The 16239-nt window shown below is 42.7% G+C and overlaps 2 protein-coding genes across 7 annotated transcripts in view; one reads left to right on the top strand and one right to left on the bottom strand.

Annotated features, from left to right (window-relative positions):
• Nucleotides 1–176: 176 nt before the first annotated feature.
• Nucleotides 177–16239, top strand: part of LOC124090048 (uncharacterized) — a 112782-nt gene continuing 96719 nt past the window's right edge. For 3 of the 4 annotated variants that reach the window (XR_006850933.2, XR_009226488.1, XM_058578275.1), the window contains exons 1-2: nucleotides 177–381; nucleotides 1228–1430. Coding sequence is in view for 2 of the 4 variants with exons in the window: in XM_058578275.1 (XP_058434258.1) it covers nucleotides 1426–1430 (5 nt within the window). In the remaining 2 variants the exon portion in view is untranslated. Of the gene's footprint in view, nucleotides 382–1148; nucleotides 1431–16239 lie in introns of those variants that run through there. The other variant, XM_058578276.1, reaches the window with a different exon arrangement.
• Nucleotides 11626–16239, bottom strand: part of LOC124090044 (myotubularin-related protein 8) — a 126926-nt gene continuing 122312 nt past the window's right edge. For all 3 annotated transcript variants that reach the window (XM_046440409.2, XM_046440410.2, XM_046440414.2), the window contains 2 exons: nucleotides 12329–13178; nucleotides 11626–11896 (listed from right to left, as the gene is read on the bottom strand). In XM_046440409.2, the coding sequence (XP_046296365.1) occupies nucleotides 11763–11896; nucleotides 12329–13178 (984 nt within the window). In that variant the 3' untranslated portion in view covers nucleotides 11626–11762. The remainder of the gene's footprint in view (nucleotides 11897–12328; nucleotides 13179–16239) is intronic.

Genomic DNA, 16239 nt, shown 5'->3' with positions numbered 1-16239 from the left:
GGTGGGGCGTCCGTGCCATGATTGGCAGGTGTGTAGCCCAATCGCTAAAGTGGGAAGGCGTGCCCGAGCCCGCCCACTGTTTTCCTTGGTGCCTTTCTCTTTAAATGCAAATAAGCGCGGGCGTGGTGTTGGCAGGGGGCGGGGAGGGTACGGAACCCCTTGCTGGGGCTCCGCAATCCCGAAGCCGGGCGGGTTGTGGCGTGGCTACAACGCCAGCTCTGGGGCCGGTCCCGCCCAGATGGGGCTCACAGGATCCCTGGAGCTGGGTTTCGGTTTTGCGAGCACTCGCATTTCCGTGGTCGCTGTGCATTTGCGCTATAGCTCCCTGGCCTCCACCAGGCAGTTTATCCACAGAACTTGAGGCCGGTGGGGAAAAACGGGGTAGGGAGATTGTGGCACCTGGAGGGACTGCAGAGCCCCTTGGCACCTTGACTGGCCCGCCCTTAGACATAGAGGCAGGAACTGTGGCTCCTGCTCCGAGGCCACGCAGAAGAGGGACTCACCTGCCAGGAAAGTCAGCTGCAGCGCCCCAGCTTCCTTTGCTTCTCTAACACAAGGGCCCTCAGGGACTGCACCATAGAGGCCAACTGCCACCAGTTATCAACCGGCCCACTGCTGCTCAGAGAACTTCTCCAAGGTTACCCAGTCCGCCAATAACAGGGCAGAATTGGAATCCAGAGCCCTGGGCTCATCCTCCCAGGCTGCTTTCACTTTTCTTCTCTGGGAAGATACCTGCTTCATAGTTTGGCTCTCATCGAAATTCCCCACCTCCCAGAGAACATGGAGAACAAGGTCTCTAGAGTGCTCTCCACCTTTAATTGTGAGCCTGACAGTGCAGATCCTTTTCACTGAAAAGTCTGCATATTGAGAGAAAAATCTTGTCTGGGCCTTTAACCGGAGGTCATAATGAGGACTGAGTGAGGAGGCCTGCACTTTACTGCCTTTCCCTTTATTGTGTGTCTGGGATGTGGCAGGGGGCCAGCTGTGTTTGGGTCTCTAGCCAGAAGACATTAAGTCACATTTGTGGCTGCAAGGGCCAGGTGAGCAGAGGCAACAAAGAATCCAGTTCTACCACTAAGTCAAGAATATCCAGAAGGCCCAGCCCTAAAACTCTGTGACTGTCTGAAAAGGTGGGGAGGGGGAGGTGATTAAAGTTGAGAGGAGGAAGGATTAGAGAACAATGTGAGACAATTTTTCATTTCAGGAGTATTCTTTGCTGCTCTACAGGGTCCTGTCTGCCTTGAAGAGATCCAGTTGCTGAACTGATAGAGGTGGACTGCTTTCCCTGCAGTTGTGGGGCACAGGAACTGACTGACATGGCTACTAGGACTGGGATCTGGTTTCAGCTTTGCCTTGGACTTGCTGTGAGACCTTGGCCAATGCCTTTTCCTCTCTGGGACAGTCTAACATCCTATCTCCACAAGGATGGGGTAAGCTCTATAAGTTCAACTCAATTCTTTATATAATATTCTTTGATGTTTCTTGACCTTCTATGACTTTCTGTACATCTCCAACAAAAAAAAATCAACATCAAACATCACACCCCCATCCTAGTCCCGGGTCTAAATAAATGGTAGGGAATAGGCCTAACATATAACATTGGTAAATCTCAGATTTCCCACCTAGATGGCTGGACTGTTGTGTTTCACTGGAGCTATGCTTTCCTGATCTACAAAGTTCTGATTCTTATTTGTTGGGCTTGATTTGGAAATTTTCTTTTCTTTTCCATCACCTCCATCTTAGGCTTCCCTGATGCCTTGTGCCTCTGTTTACTTGCCTTGGTCTCATTTCACTTAGAACCTTCATTCTCTGAATTAGGTCAAGATTGTAATTTGGAGAAAATGCTGGAACCCAGGGAAACAAAGACCTAGCACAGTTTCGGCTGTGGGAACAGAAAGAGAGAAGGTATGCATGGTAGTCTGGGGTGGGCTTGAAGTTCTCCTGAGCACTGTTGAGCTCCTCCTGTTACAGGAGCTAATCTGCCAAGCCTATTGCTAGCCATCAAGCATTCTTCCACAGCAGTCAGTTTTGGAAGCAGTGCAATGTATGCAGGTTAATTCATCACTCTGAGTCTCAATTTTCTCTTCTATCATATTGTCACAGAGTTGTTGTAAGAATAAACAGTATTCCATGTAAAGTGGCACAGAGCCTGGTATATACAAAGGTCTCAATGTTAGCTTCTGTTGTTGTTGTTGTTAATATAATTACTATTATTATTATTATTATTTTCCTTCTTTTCCAATGCATGTATCTTCAAAGTTCTAGAACTCAGTGTATGACTTTGAAATCACTTTTTAATATAAGCACAAATAAGCCTGTGATAACTTATGCACAGATTACTTTTGCTTATGCAGTTCCCAGAGTAGAGTCTCTTGTTCATATTTATATTCTCAACATTGAACAAAGTTTGGCAAAAACTCATCACTGAGCATATGTTTGCTAAACATACTCAAAGGAGACATTTTTAGGTCTAATATCAAATTTAGGCCTAATCAACCATCAGTGAAGTGTGATGATGTTGCTTACTGAGCACCTCCTCTGTGTCAGGTTCTCTGTTAAGTGCCACATTCATCACACAGAATGGTAAACTGGACAAATATTCTGTCCTCAAGGGTAATCAGTCTATTAGAGGAGGAACACAACTTCCCACACTGCCTTGCGGTTTCCAACTTGGGCAAGGAATTGTTGGATGGTGTTGTCACCCATTGAACTGAGGAATATAGGAACAGGATTAGGGAAACATGATTCTGTTTAGGCCATTCTGATTTTGGCAAGTCAGAAATCACAACTTGGGGCTGTGTACTTGCTTTTTCCTCTGCCTATGATGTTTGTCCTCTGCATATGGGAATGGTTTGCACCTCACTTCCCTCAGGTATCTATTCAAATGTTTCTAATAGTGAGATCTTCCCTAGACACTTGATACAAAAAATAGAAATCCCAATTCTCACCCCTTTCATTTCCAGTCCTTTAATTGGCCTCTTTCCTATCCATGGAATGTACCACCTTTTGGCATATAATTTTGTATCTATTTTTATTATCTTTTTTTCAGTGTCTTTTTTTCCTATCATAATAGAAGCTCTGTGAAGGCCAACAGACATTGAACAAAATATATATGTAAAATATACAGTATGTCAGATGGTGATAAATGTGATAGAGAAAAATAGAGTAGGGGAAGGAGTAGAGGGTGCACTGCTGCGAAGGGTGCTGTTTTAAATAGGGAATTTCAGTTATCCCCCACTGAAAAGATGAGACATTCAAGCAAAGACCTAGAAGAATCAAGAAAACAAACCATGAGGACATCTGAAGGAAGGACCTTCTAGGCAGAGGGAACAGGAAGTACAAAATCCCAGAAGTGATAATATGCTAGAATGTTAGAGAAAAACCAGACAGCCAGTATAGCTGTAACAAAGGAAGTAAGGGGGCAAAGTGGTATGAGAAGAGGCCAGAGAGGGCATGTGGGCAGATATATATGGCTTTGTGAGTCAGTTTAGATACTTCAGACTTTGCAGGATTTAGAGCTGAAGAGTCACATGATTTTAGTGAAATGTCTAGGGAGTACTAGCAAGAGAAGCATCAGGGAATCCAGGAAGTAGGTTTTAATAATGAGCTAGGCAAGAGCTGACAGTAGCTCAAATCACCGTGTAGGCAGTGAGGTGGTGAGAAGTATTTGGATTCTGGATGAACGCAGAAGATAGAAATGGCTGAACTTCATAATGGCATATTAGATGATGGCTATGAAAGAAGAGAGGAGTAAGGGAAATTAGCCCCCAAAGCCCTGAGAGGGAAGAATTGGCTAGGTGAGGCCAAAGCCAGGAGAGCTGTCTCTCTCCTGAAGCCAAGGAAGACACTGGGGTTTTATGAAAAATAGTGTTGCCAAGAATGTGTCAGATGCTACTTTGGGGTACAGCAAGATCAAAGTAGAAAATGTATCATTGGATATGGCTCTAGAAATTCACTGGTGGTGTGGCAAGGCCGTTTAGATCAGAAGTGGGGATAACCATCACACTATAGTAGGGTATCAAGAGAATTGTTGGTGAGGAAAGGAAGAATATATACAGCCTCCTTATTCCAGAAGTTTGATTGGAAAGAGGTGGTATGCATTAATCAGATTTTCAGCACTGTGACTAAAATACCTAACAAGAATTATTTAGAAAGAAATATTTATTTGGGGCTCATAGTTTCAGAGGTTCAGCCCATTGTCAGCTGGTTCTGTGCTCTGAGCCTGGGGTGAAGCAGAACATCATGGTGGAAAGGTGTGATGGAGATAAGCTGTCAGCTCATGGCTGTAGAGAAGCAGAGAGAGAATCTGATAAGCCAGGACAAAACATAATCCCCAAGGGCATGTCACCAAGTGACTTACTTCCTCCAGCCACAACCCACCTACCTACTATTACCACCCAGTAATCCATTCATATTATTTTCCAAATGGATTAGTTCACTGATTAGGTTACAGCCCTCATAATCATTTTCCCTCTGAAAATTTCTGCATTGACTGACATGGGCTTTTTGGGTGACAACTTATATTCAAACCATAACATGGTGGCTAGAAAAGTATTTGAGGTTCAGGTTTATATTTACAAGTTGGAAGGATGTGAGCTCATTTAAAAGCTGAGAAGAAAGTCAATCCAGTAGAAGACATAGGAGACAGGATAGTTGATAGGTTGGGGACCATGGATAGGGGTAGGGGATGGGATCCATAGTGAATACAGATGAGTTAGCCTTGGTTAGGAGGAGGAACCAAAACAAGAGGGAAGGATGGGTGGATTCAGTAGAGTTAGTTGTTATAGTAGTTTGAAGCTGTCATGCCTAATGCCTTCTACCTATTCTGGGATGTGGGAAAAAATGTTCCCAGTTGACAGCGAGAGTAAAACAGTAGTGGGGGTGGGGATGTTCAAGCAAGCTTGTTAATATGGGATGAATTTTGAAATAGCTAATGCAGAGAATGTCTACTTGATAAAGGTCCAGGTTTGTTGACACCTAAAGATATATGGCAATCTCATTCTATAATTTTGTGAGATCCTGCTTCCTAGCCATGTGACTTTGAACAAATTACTCAACCTCACTGCACCTCAGTTTCCTTATCTACAAAATGGGCATGAGTAAGGCAGGACAATTGAATTATATGAGTTAATTCATTTAAAGTGATTACTTAGCATATTTCCTGGCACATAATAAGTGATTGATAGAAAGTATTTATATTTCTTTTTAAAAACTTATTATTTCGGCTTGACAAATCACAAATGCATATATTTATGATGTATAATGTAATGTTTTGATACATGTGTAACGTGGCAAGATTAAATCAAACTAATTAAGGTATTCATCATCTCGCCCATCATTTTTTATGATGAGACATTTAACATTTACTTTGTTGTTTTGAAATATGTAGTACATTATTATTGACTGTAGTTACCTTGCTATAAAAATAGATCTTAAAGCCTATTCTTCCTGTCTAGCTGAAACATGGTTTCTTTTGATTGACAACTCCCATTCTGTCCTCTTTACCTCCTCAGTTTCTGATAACCATTGTTCTACTCTTATCTATATAGATTTCTGTGTTAGTCATTTTGATTTATTTTATGGCATCCATCATCCTGGGCTTAGGAGAGTACATTGGCTTGCTCCAAAATGAGTATGTTACTGGATGAGAGACTGAAGTGATTGAACACAGAATCAACTGATGAATGGATAAGGAAAATGTGGTACATATAGTCAATAGAATATTATTTAGCTATAAAAAGATGAAATCCTGTCATTTTTAACCACATAGATGAATCTGGGGATCATTTTGTTAAGTGAGATAAGCCAGGCACAGAAAAACAATACCATATACACTGACTTATTTGTGGAATCCTAAAGAGTTGATCTCATAGAAGTTGAGAGTAGAATGATGATCACCAGAGACTGGGAACAGTAGAGGAGAAGAAATGTCAGGGAGAGGTTTACCAATGAGTACTTGTTGGGTTTTAACACGAGTCAATGTCGAAGAAGGCTTGCTGTTCCTGAATGTATATATTGTCCTTGTTAAGGGTAAAGGAAACTGGTCACTTCTCTCATCTCCAATCATTAGGTGTGGATCAAAGCTAAATGACCTTGGTTGTGAAGTAAAGGAATATACTCATAAAATATCTGAAGTAATCCATCTGCACAGTAGGCATACAACTTATCCTATATTCCCTACCACTTGCCAGCATAGTGCTGCCCTCCATATTGTCCCTGCCTGCTGTCACCGAGAAATACACAAGTAATAAAATGTCCAAACCCTCTCAGTTGATTACTCCAAGTTGTTGGAATTCTTTGGAATTGGTAAACAATATTCTGGGGCTTTTACAGCGCTGGGATTAAACAGTATTAAGTTATAGTTAGATAGGAGAAGTAAGTGCTGATATTTTATTGCATATCAGGATGACTATAGATAATGATAATGTACTGTGTATTTCAAAAGGCTAGAAGAGTGGATTTTAAATGTTTTCACTAAAATATGATAAGTGAGCTGGGCATGGTAACACATGCCAATAGTTCTAGCTACTCAGGAGGTTGAGGCAAGAGGATCACATATTCCAGGCTGACCTGAGCAACTTAGCAAGACCCTGTCTCAAAATTTTAAAAAAAGGTGGGGCTGTGACGTACCTCAGTGGTAGAACACTCGCATAGCATGCATGATTTCATGTTCAGAGTTCAATTCTCAGTACCATAAAAACAAAACAAAATAAATGAGGAGATAGATTTGTTTAACCTGATTTAAACATTATGCAACATATACATGTGTTAAAACATCACATAGTACCCCATAAATATGTGAATTTTTGCGTTTTGTGTATCAGTTAAAAATAAATTTCAAATTTAAAAATGCAATTAAAAAGAAAAGGTAGGCAAGGATAAAGCAAGGGACGGGGTAAATGGAGAGAAAGTAGGGTTCATGTGGTGTCTGAAATACAGTGCTTAGGACAGAAGTAGGTACTTAGCAAATATTTGTTGAGTGAAAGAGGAGATTCTGTGGGGTCAAACCACTGGGTTTCAGGAATGTAATTTCTGGAAAAGCAGAAAATTCTGACTACAAAAGGGGACTTGCATTTCCTGGTGGGGCCAAGTGTGCTAAAATAGGGAGTGGGTGCTAGTATAAGAATTAAGGAGGTGAAGAAACTATAGGCCAGGGCATTGGAGGTATCACTGGACAACATGGTACCATTCACCCAGCCACTGTTTTTCTACTGAGAAAAGGAAGTCTACTTGGAGAATGCTAAAGTAGCAGGTATCGAGCAAGCTAGTGGCCAGAAGCTAATGTCTTCTATGCCTGTAGGTGGATAGAGCTCCAGGGTTGTTACTAGGATGAAGCAGATGATTATTGACTTGATCACAGAGGTATAGGTTTTTCTCAGGGCTAGGAGGAAAGTGAAGCTCCATTATAATTTGGAAATAACCAGCTCCATTGAATCCTATGAAGGGAAAAGGAGAGCTTTTGTTCTGCCATAAGCCCATTCTTTTACCCCAGCCCCTTTAGACTATCCCCAGTGCCATCTGTATCTGTGCAAAAATGTTCTACCTACCAGAGTTTTTCTGAGAAGTAAATGAAATGATGGACACACAGATAATTTATAGGCAAATTACTCTGTCCCTATAAGATTTTAGTTAAGTGAATGTTGCCAGATTTGTCATGGGAATCAGAGAAAATGTTCTCCATATGGTCAGTAAGTCATTCCTATGATTGTACATGTCCCGTTCTAACAGCTAAAATATTTAATCCAAAATACAAGGATATTCACTACCCTCTTCAGTCTAGTCCCTAGCAAATAGCTCTTGTTCAAATACACCCAACTGGGGCCAAACTGAACTTGTTACCTAAACTGCCCTGCATTTTTCTAGTTTTATGCTTTTACTCAATGAGTTCCCCTCGATTAATATGGTCTCTCTTTCTTTCTGATAAATAAAGTCCTTTCAACCATCTAAAACCAAGATTAAGTACCACCTCCTCCATCAAGCTTTCAATCAATTTAGCAGGTTAAGAAGATATCTCTTATTTCTGGAGTTCCATAGGCCATTTGGGAGATATTTTCCTGAATAAAAGAAATTTCCCATTACAAGAGAGTGCAGACTGATCTATGGTATGTGCAAAGCAGAGCCAAGACTCAGGATTATGGTAATGTCAGGAGTAAAAAGGAGAGTTATCTTGGTCCACTTTTTCACTACAACAAAATGCTTTAGATGAGGTAATTTATAAGCAACAGACATGTATTGCTGATAGCTTTGGAGGCTGGGAAGCCTAAGATGAAGACAGCAGCAGATTCTGTGTTTGATAAGAGCCCATTCATCCTAGTTGGTGCCAACTATGTGTCCTCATATAGCAAAAGAGGTAAAAAGAGCTTGCTGGAGCCTCTTTTATAAGGCCACTAATACTATGCATGAAAATTAGGCCCTCATAACTTAATCATTTCCCAAAGGTCTGACCTGTAATAGCATCATGCTATGGATTAGATTCTAACAGTTGAATTTAGGCAGATGTCAACATTCAGACCATATCAGGAAGGAAGGAGGAAGGCAGGCTGATGGAGAGAAGGAAAAAATATAAAGGAAGGTAAAGAACAGACAAAAAAAGAGAAAAGGAAGGAAGGAAGGGGTTAGGACTCACCTGAACTGGTTAAGACTTTGTCTTCCTAAAAGCTGGTAGGAGTAAAGCTAGGAAAATGCTTTGCTTTGCTCTCACTTGGGATCAGTGCCAAATAAGGGAAAGGTTTACTCCAGGAATAGTAATATCACTTCTGCTTCCTCTTCATACTTCCTAGGAAAAAATCACCTTGGAAGATTCATTATCAAAACTTAAGATGAGGGCTAGGGTTATAGCTCAGTGGTAGAGCACTTGCCTCACACATGTGAGGCACTGGGTTCAATCTTCAGCACCACATAATAAATAAATAAAATAAAGATATGTCCATCTACAACTAAAAAAAAGTTTAAAAAAAAACTTAAGATGATTCATTTCAAACACTGGACCATTGACTAGATGGGAATGGTGAGGCGTGAGAAAGGGAAAGAATTAAGGTACCTGACCTTGAGGTTGTCTCTGCCTACTAGCACAACAGACAACTGGAAGAATAGATGGGAGTAGTCTGGGAGAGCTGAGCCACCAATAACATAGGCATTTAACTTTATCAGTTTCTCAGTTCCCTTGTGTAGAAAAGAGGCTGTTTCAACCCTTCCTCTTTTCCTAGTATTTGGTACACTCCTATAATGTTCTCAAATTCAAGTCCTTTAAAATAACTAGAATATCCACATGCTTTTATGGGTCAATCATGTCATGAAGAGACTACCCTGGCTGGGCCCCATTTGAAGGGTGTATTTTCCCAAGGGCCTATAGACTGAGCTGCTGAGTTTGACCAAGGCTCAAAGGCCTTGACTATTGGGACAGGAGACAGGGTCAGGAGTGGGATCCTGGACAAACCACGCAACAGGAACCCAGATTGAAATGTAGGATGTCTGCCAGGTGTGGTGATGCACACCTGTAATCCTAATGGCTGAGGCATGAGAATCATGACTTCAAAGCCAGCCTTAGCAAAAGCAAGGCCCTAAGCAACTCAGTGAGACCCTGTCTCTAAATAAAATACAAAAGGGCTGGGGATGTGGCTCAGTGGTTGGGTGCCTCTGAGTTCAATCACTGGTACCCATCCCCCCAAAAAGAAAAGTAGGATGCCTACTCTGAAGCTCTATGTGTTTACAGTCCTTCAACTCTCACACTCCTTGAAGACAAACTATTGTACCACTCTCCAAAGTACTTTTTAAAAAATAATTTTAGTTGTAGATGGACATAATGACTTTTTATTCTATTTATTTATTTTTATGTGGTGCTGAGGATCTAACCCGGTATTTCACATGTGCTAGGCAAGTGCTCTTACCACTGAGCCACACCCCAGCCCTTTCCAAAGTACTTAAGAATGAAATGGGTCCAGGAGCAGGGACATGTCCAATTTTCCTTCCTTACTTCCTGAAGTCTCTCAGGATGTAGTGGTACGTAAGAATGGGAGAGGTGGAAGAGGGGAGAGACAAGTCAGTTTAAGTCCCATGTCTTGTTTCCCTTTCCCCTTGACAGGGGCCTATAATATAGGGGGCTGTCAAGGAAGCTACCATGAAGACCTCTAAACATCTAAGGTGCTTCTCATATACCCCTTCATCCTGTGTCCCTTTCACTACTCATCCACATCCTCACTCATAGTTTTACAGGGGAAATACAATAAGGTTTAACAAAATAAAGGTGCTTAGATTTGGGTGAACATCTGTGTTGGTCCAGGACCTGCTTACCTCTGTCCCTGCCCTTCTTCCCATCTCCATATCATGGGAGTGGGAGTCTGAACACTGCATTTCCTAGGCTCCCAAGTCAGTCAATTGTGGCTTAATTCAAGTAGCAGGAGGAATAATGAGAGGACAGGAAAAATGGAGAAGCCTATATACTTATTCTCTGCCTTCTATGCCTCAGATGGTAGCTCTGCTATGTCTTCTCTATGGTTTCTGCTATCAGCATACTTCTAGTTCTGCTGAGTGAATCTAGCTCCCAGCTCAGGTCACACACCTCCTCCCACTGTGTTTCCATTCTTTATTTCCCACTGCTCTGCCTTGTACCTCAAGGGGACTGACCTCTGTAAGTTGTTTCCCAGGAACGTAAATTAATTGATTTCCATTTTCTCCAGGGAAAGAGACATACTAGAGGGCAAGAATGAAGAAAAAGAGAGGGTATTTCTTCTTTTCCTCTGCTGTGCTCAGCCTGTTTTCTCTATGGATCTAGCTTTCATGGACATACCTGTGACACTTTCTACAAGGTGATCCTTGTCCCTGTCCTCTGGAAATACTGCTCAAGTCTAGGGGTGATATTAGCTTTCTGCTGTCACTAATCTCTGAGTTAATTTTTTATCCTGCCTATCAGCTATGTGACCTATTTATCTTCTGCTTTTAAATCTCCGATTCTCTTGTCATAAATATTTGGTTGTTTGTTTTCCCAGTTGATTTGGGGGGGGGTACTGGGGATTGAACCCAGGGGTGCTTAAGCCCTGAGCCACAACCCAGTCCTTTTTTTTTTCTACTTTATTTAAAGACAGGGTCTCACTAAGTTGCTTAGGGCCTTGCTAAGTTGCTGAGGCCAGCTTTGAACTAGTGATCCTCCTGCCTCAGCCTCCCAAGTTGCTGGGATTATAGGCATGCGCCACCATGCCTGGCTTCTCAGTTGATCCTGACTCTAAAGTGGACTAGTGGAAATGCAACTTATAATTCAAGGTGATTAAATGGGGGGCACCTTGGTCATTTGCTTGAAAGTATTAAGAGACTGGTGAACAACCCGTGAAAACTTGCCTTGTAGCATCCAGAGAAGTGAAGTGAGCCACAGGACTGGGTGAGCTGATGATGTTACCCTTCCACCCACTTGGATTCTTCAGGACCTTTCATCTAGGGCAACAAAGCTCCAAACTCTGTAGAAGGCCTTGGTTGGGTAGTCACAGCCATTGGGTTAGTTTTGTCTTTGGGATTTTCAGTGGCCAAGACTCCTCTGCCTGGCAAATATCAGACCAGTACCGTTCTATCCCATGGCCAATCAGACCCCTTTCTTCAACCCTCCCCCACATACATGTCAGACATAGTAGCCACCAAGACTTTTTGCTGAGGATTTAATCATGGAGGATAATATGGGAGGACAGCTCCAGTTGAGTGGGTTGTTGTGCCCTACAGATACCTGGGTCCTTAGGTGGTTTTTGGAGGCATCATGGGTTCCTGGAAACATTGCAAGATCATGTTTGGTGTTTGAGGTAGCTAATCAACACGGGGGGAATATCCAGCTGGTCGATGGCTTGTGGCTGGCAGGTCTGGCGCAGGGCTCTGCGGATAACTAAACGGGCCTGGGATAGGAGTGACCGTGGAGTGGCTACAGCAAGGAGAAACAGGACATGAGAAGCAATTCTCAGTGTAATTCTCCTGGGCAAGCTACATCTCCCTTCCCTGGCTGTTCGAGCTTTAACATCTTCTCCCTTATAAGAAATGTCCCCTTTCCCACCCCCAATATATGGTATCAGTGGAAACACACTGAGGCCTAGAGGCCCTGCTCAGGGTCAGAAAAAAGCCATTGCAGAGCCATCACCAGAAATGTAGCATGAGGTTCCCCCCACCACTTCATATTAGTGACCCTTTCCATAACATCGAATCAGTAACCTCTTCTCCACTGGCCCTAGGAAAAGGAGGAAAATTGAGTTTTGTTTTTTTTTTCCAGTTCATCCCAGAGGACTGGTTTGAAGAGTGATTTGGGGCCCTGGGACCTACAAGTTAGGAGGTCTATGGGGCTGGCCTGCTCACTACTCACCTCGGGCCTGTATCAGCAATGTAACACCTTTATCATCATGAGAGGTCTGGTCCGGAGGGAGAGATGGAAGGTAGACATTAGCACCAAAATCAATTAACAGCTGGATATACTCTGGCGCACAATTATGGTGAAAGCAGATATCAAGGAGGGTGCGGGGTCGTGGAACACGAGCTAGTAGGCCCTTGTCAGTGCAGTTGTAATCAGGATCTGCCCCATAGAGCAAAAGCAGGCGGAAACAGTCCAGGTGTCCATAGACTGCAGCCAAATAGAGAGGGCCAGAACATGAAGCTATATTTGATGCCCACACTGGTAGCTTAGCCTTGACATTGGGCTCTGCACCATGGCCTAGGAGCTCTTGCAGGATGGCAATAGCACCATCACGGGCAGCTGTGAGCACAGGAGAACAATTGTTGTAGATGCTACCTCCAGGACATGCCCCAGCTTCTAAAAGCACACGCACACAGTCCAGATGGCCATGACTGACGGCAGTGAAAAGTGGTGTCTGTGCCTTGACGTCCAAACTGTCAACATCAGCGCCATGTGCCAGGAGGACCTGCACACAGCTCAAGTGTCCATAAGAAGCAGCCAAGCGCAAGGGTGTCCCAGGAACACCCCAGCCACTCCTGCTGTTGATGAAACGTTTGTAACGCTCCTGGCGTAGAAGCTGATCCAAGGTATGGGAGTCGTTGTCATACACTGCTTGATTGAGAGCCTGTTTTTCCCCGGTGTTTGTGTCCTCCTCCTCTTTTTCGGGCTGCAGGAGGGAGAAGATCTTGGTGATATCCATGAGGTTCATTTTGGCTGACTGTAACAGGACTACTTTCATTATGAGGAGGAAGATATGCCAGATCTGTGGATAAAAAAGGGGGGAGAGACTGAGGGTACTTATGAAAAACTGTGAATGCCAATCTCCACTCTAACCTCTTGCTCCCTGTCTTTTATGGTCAGGGTCTCCTGTTTCTCACTCCTACTGCTATTGTCTTATTTTAGGCCCCAGGAATAGTTTTCAAAACAGGTCAGGGCATTTCAGAGCTTGGTTCCTTTGCATATAATTTTTCTGACTACCCCTCAAACTCCTACTTCTGGGAAGCCTTCCCTGACCTCTTCCTACTCAGGGATTCCAAAAGATGACAACTACACTCCACCTATGAGTTTGTATACCACACTTTCACTCACTTGTGCTCTATTAATGTATAAGCTCCAAGGCGAGGACCCTGTGTCCATCTTTTATTCCTCCACTCCCAGTAGGGCCTATGTAATGGCTGAGAATTTGGTAGATGCATCTTCCTCAGATCAGAATATGTGGATTAATGAAGTTAGTTATCTGCAGAGCCCTGCGCCAGACCTGGCAGTTGCTAGGCCAATACAGCAGTGCTTTGTTGTGTCATTCCTGAGCATTCTAACATCAGTCTCATGAAGCAGACCCTCAGCTCCGCCTTTTGACCTTTTAGACGAAGTTCACTTTCTTCACAACTACTCATATCTGACCAAATCTCCCTCTCCCAAGATTTCTGTAACTTCCTCTCAGACTCAGGTCCCATGCTTCCCAAGTAGAGATGCCCAGAAAATGAAGGTCGAATGATATTTACCGATTAAATGAAGGGGTGGCGTTACAATAAACACACTTCAAGTAAAATAAAGGAAAGAGATGGCAGTTGAAGTTTCCAGATCAGGTTCTCTCTGATACATCTAGTTTATTTCCCAGAACCACTGAAATCAAGGAGTCCCTTTGATTGCCAACACTTCCTCAGAACACACTGCATCTCCATCTTTCTGACTAAAGCCTTTACCTATCCTTTCTGCCAAATCTAGCCTAGAGCCTTGACACAACCCTCAACTCTTCTCCCCTTATAGTCCTCAGGCCCCCAAGTTCACTCATGACCCAATGACGGACTCATTTTAACCCCTGATTTACCAGTCCTATTCCTAATTCTACAAATTCATGTTTACTCACCTCAGTTTGTAATGTCATCAGGGTGAGCTGGTAGATTTTTCAGAGCTCAAATCTCCCTACTCTCCCATACCCTGCAGCCGGGGTCTCAGGGCCTCACATCTCCTTTTATTCACTGTCCACTCCACCCCTCTTTGTTAACTGGGGACCTCAAGTACCCACCTCATAGAAAGAAAATTGTGAGGTGGGTGGGTGGGGTCACTCTCAACTTTAGGCCCCTCCCCACCTGGCTGTATCAACTCCATATATAGTCTGATTATTCATTCTCTGTGGAGTTCAGGTGGAATTAGGCTTGTAGCTTAGTATCCCTGGTTCCTAACGTGTAAACTTTGGCAAGTCTCTTCTCTTCTTTGTGTATAATTTTCCTTATCTATAGGATAGTAACAATAGTACATGCTTCCTGGAGCTTTTAGAATAAAGAGAACTGCCCATATATTAGATCTTCAAAAGTGACCTTCTTTTCTCTGCACCTTCAATCTCCTTTCTCTGACTTCTCCCCCTCATCTATCTTAGGAAACAAACCTCCAAAACTTCTATAGATCTTTGACTTCTGTAGCTACCTTTCTCTACATTTCTCCCTTCTTTACGGATAACTAGCATCCAGTTATTTACTGACTACTTTCCTACTCCCTATTCACTTCTCTATTCTCTGCAGTCTGGCTCTACCTACATTGATCACATATGGAGAAAACTATTTAAAAGGCCATCAGTATGGCTAAATTCAATGCATGTTTCTCAGATCTTTCTGAAATTTTCTGGGACTTCTGTTCTACTGACCACTTCTTCCCACCAACTCAACCCACGTTTTTCTGGCTAGCACCCTCTCATTCTGCCTTCCATCACCTGATTTCCAGTCCCCAGAGCTTTAGTGCTTATCTTTACAATGATGATTTAAACCTATCACTCCAAGCCACTCCCCACTCCCACCCTGAAACTCTCTCCAGGAATGAATCCACAGAATTTCTACAGGCACTTCAAGTTCAGAAGTATACCACCACCACCACCACCCCACCAAACTTAATCCACATGTCAGTTCCTTCCATGTACCCAATCAACAAAATCTATAACCCCAAAACCCATCCAAGTTTTCTTACCTCTTTGTCCCACTCACATTCAATCCCATTAAGTCTTTTGGATTTTACCTCCTATAGACCTCTATCCATCCATCTCATATCCATCTTCAGTGGGAGGCTTTATCTAGGCCCCTACCATCTTTTGTCACAATAGTTACTGTAGTCTTCTAGGTAGTTTCTATTTTTTGATATTTTTCTCAACATTGTGGCTAACACGATAATTTAAAAATGCAAATCTGGCCTGTACCAATCCTCTGTTTTAAATCCCTTAATGATGCCCACTTTTTTAGGGAATAGCCCAAAAGATTTGGCCACACTCATAGATCTCGGCCAAACTCTTCAGCCTCACTTCTTACTACTCTTCTATTTATAATCTGGAATCCAGTGATAAGGGAAGAAAAAGATGGTTCTCCATATACAATGTGCTTCTTTCTGCCACATACATTTTCTTCTGCTGAGTTACTTCCTACTGAGTGTGTTCTTATAGCACTATATCAGTCATTGTATTGTATTGTAATTGCTGTATAGGTCTGTTTTGTTCCCAGGGTACATGGGGAACCATATGGGATAATGGAAACCTCTGCTTTCCTGCTTCTATCACAGCTCTACCACTTAGTAACTATGTGACCTAGGGCAGATCATTTACTCTAGATGTTCCCATTTCTTCATCTCTAAAGGGAGGATAACAGTACCTTTTTGAAGTGTTGTTAGAATTGAATGAGTTAATACAAAATAATTGCTTAGAATAGTATCTGAACATAGTTCTCAATCACTGTTTTTACTATGATGATGATTTTTACTTAGGTCTTCAGTTTCTATGGCTATTCCTCAGAGTTGTAATAGACCTTGTAGGCAATTTAATTTTATTTCTTCAATTGAGAGATGGA

Source organism: Marmota monax, unplaced genomic scaffold, assembly GCF_021218885.2.
Source record: "Marmota monax isolate L192 unplaced genomic scaffold, Marmota_monax_Labrador192_F-V1.1 WCK01_AAM20220418_F8-fsc00134, whole genome shotgun sequence".
Lineage (NCBI taxonomy): Eukaryota > Metazoa > Chordata > Mammalia > Rodentia > Sciuridae > Marmota > Marmota monax.
This window is presented reverse-complemented; position numbering and strand designations above follow the sequence as displayed.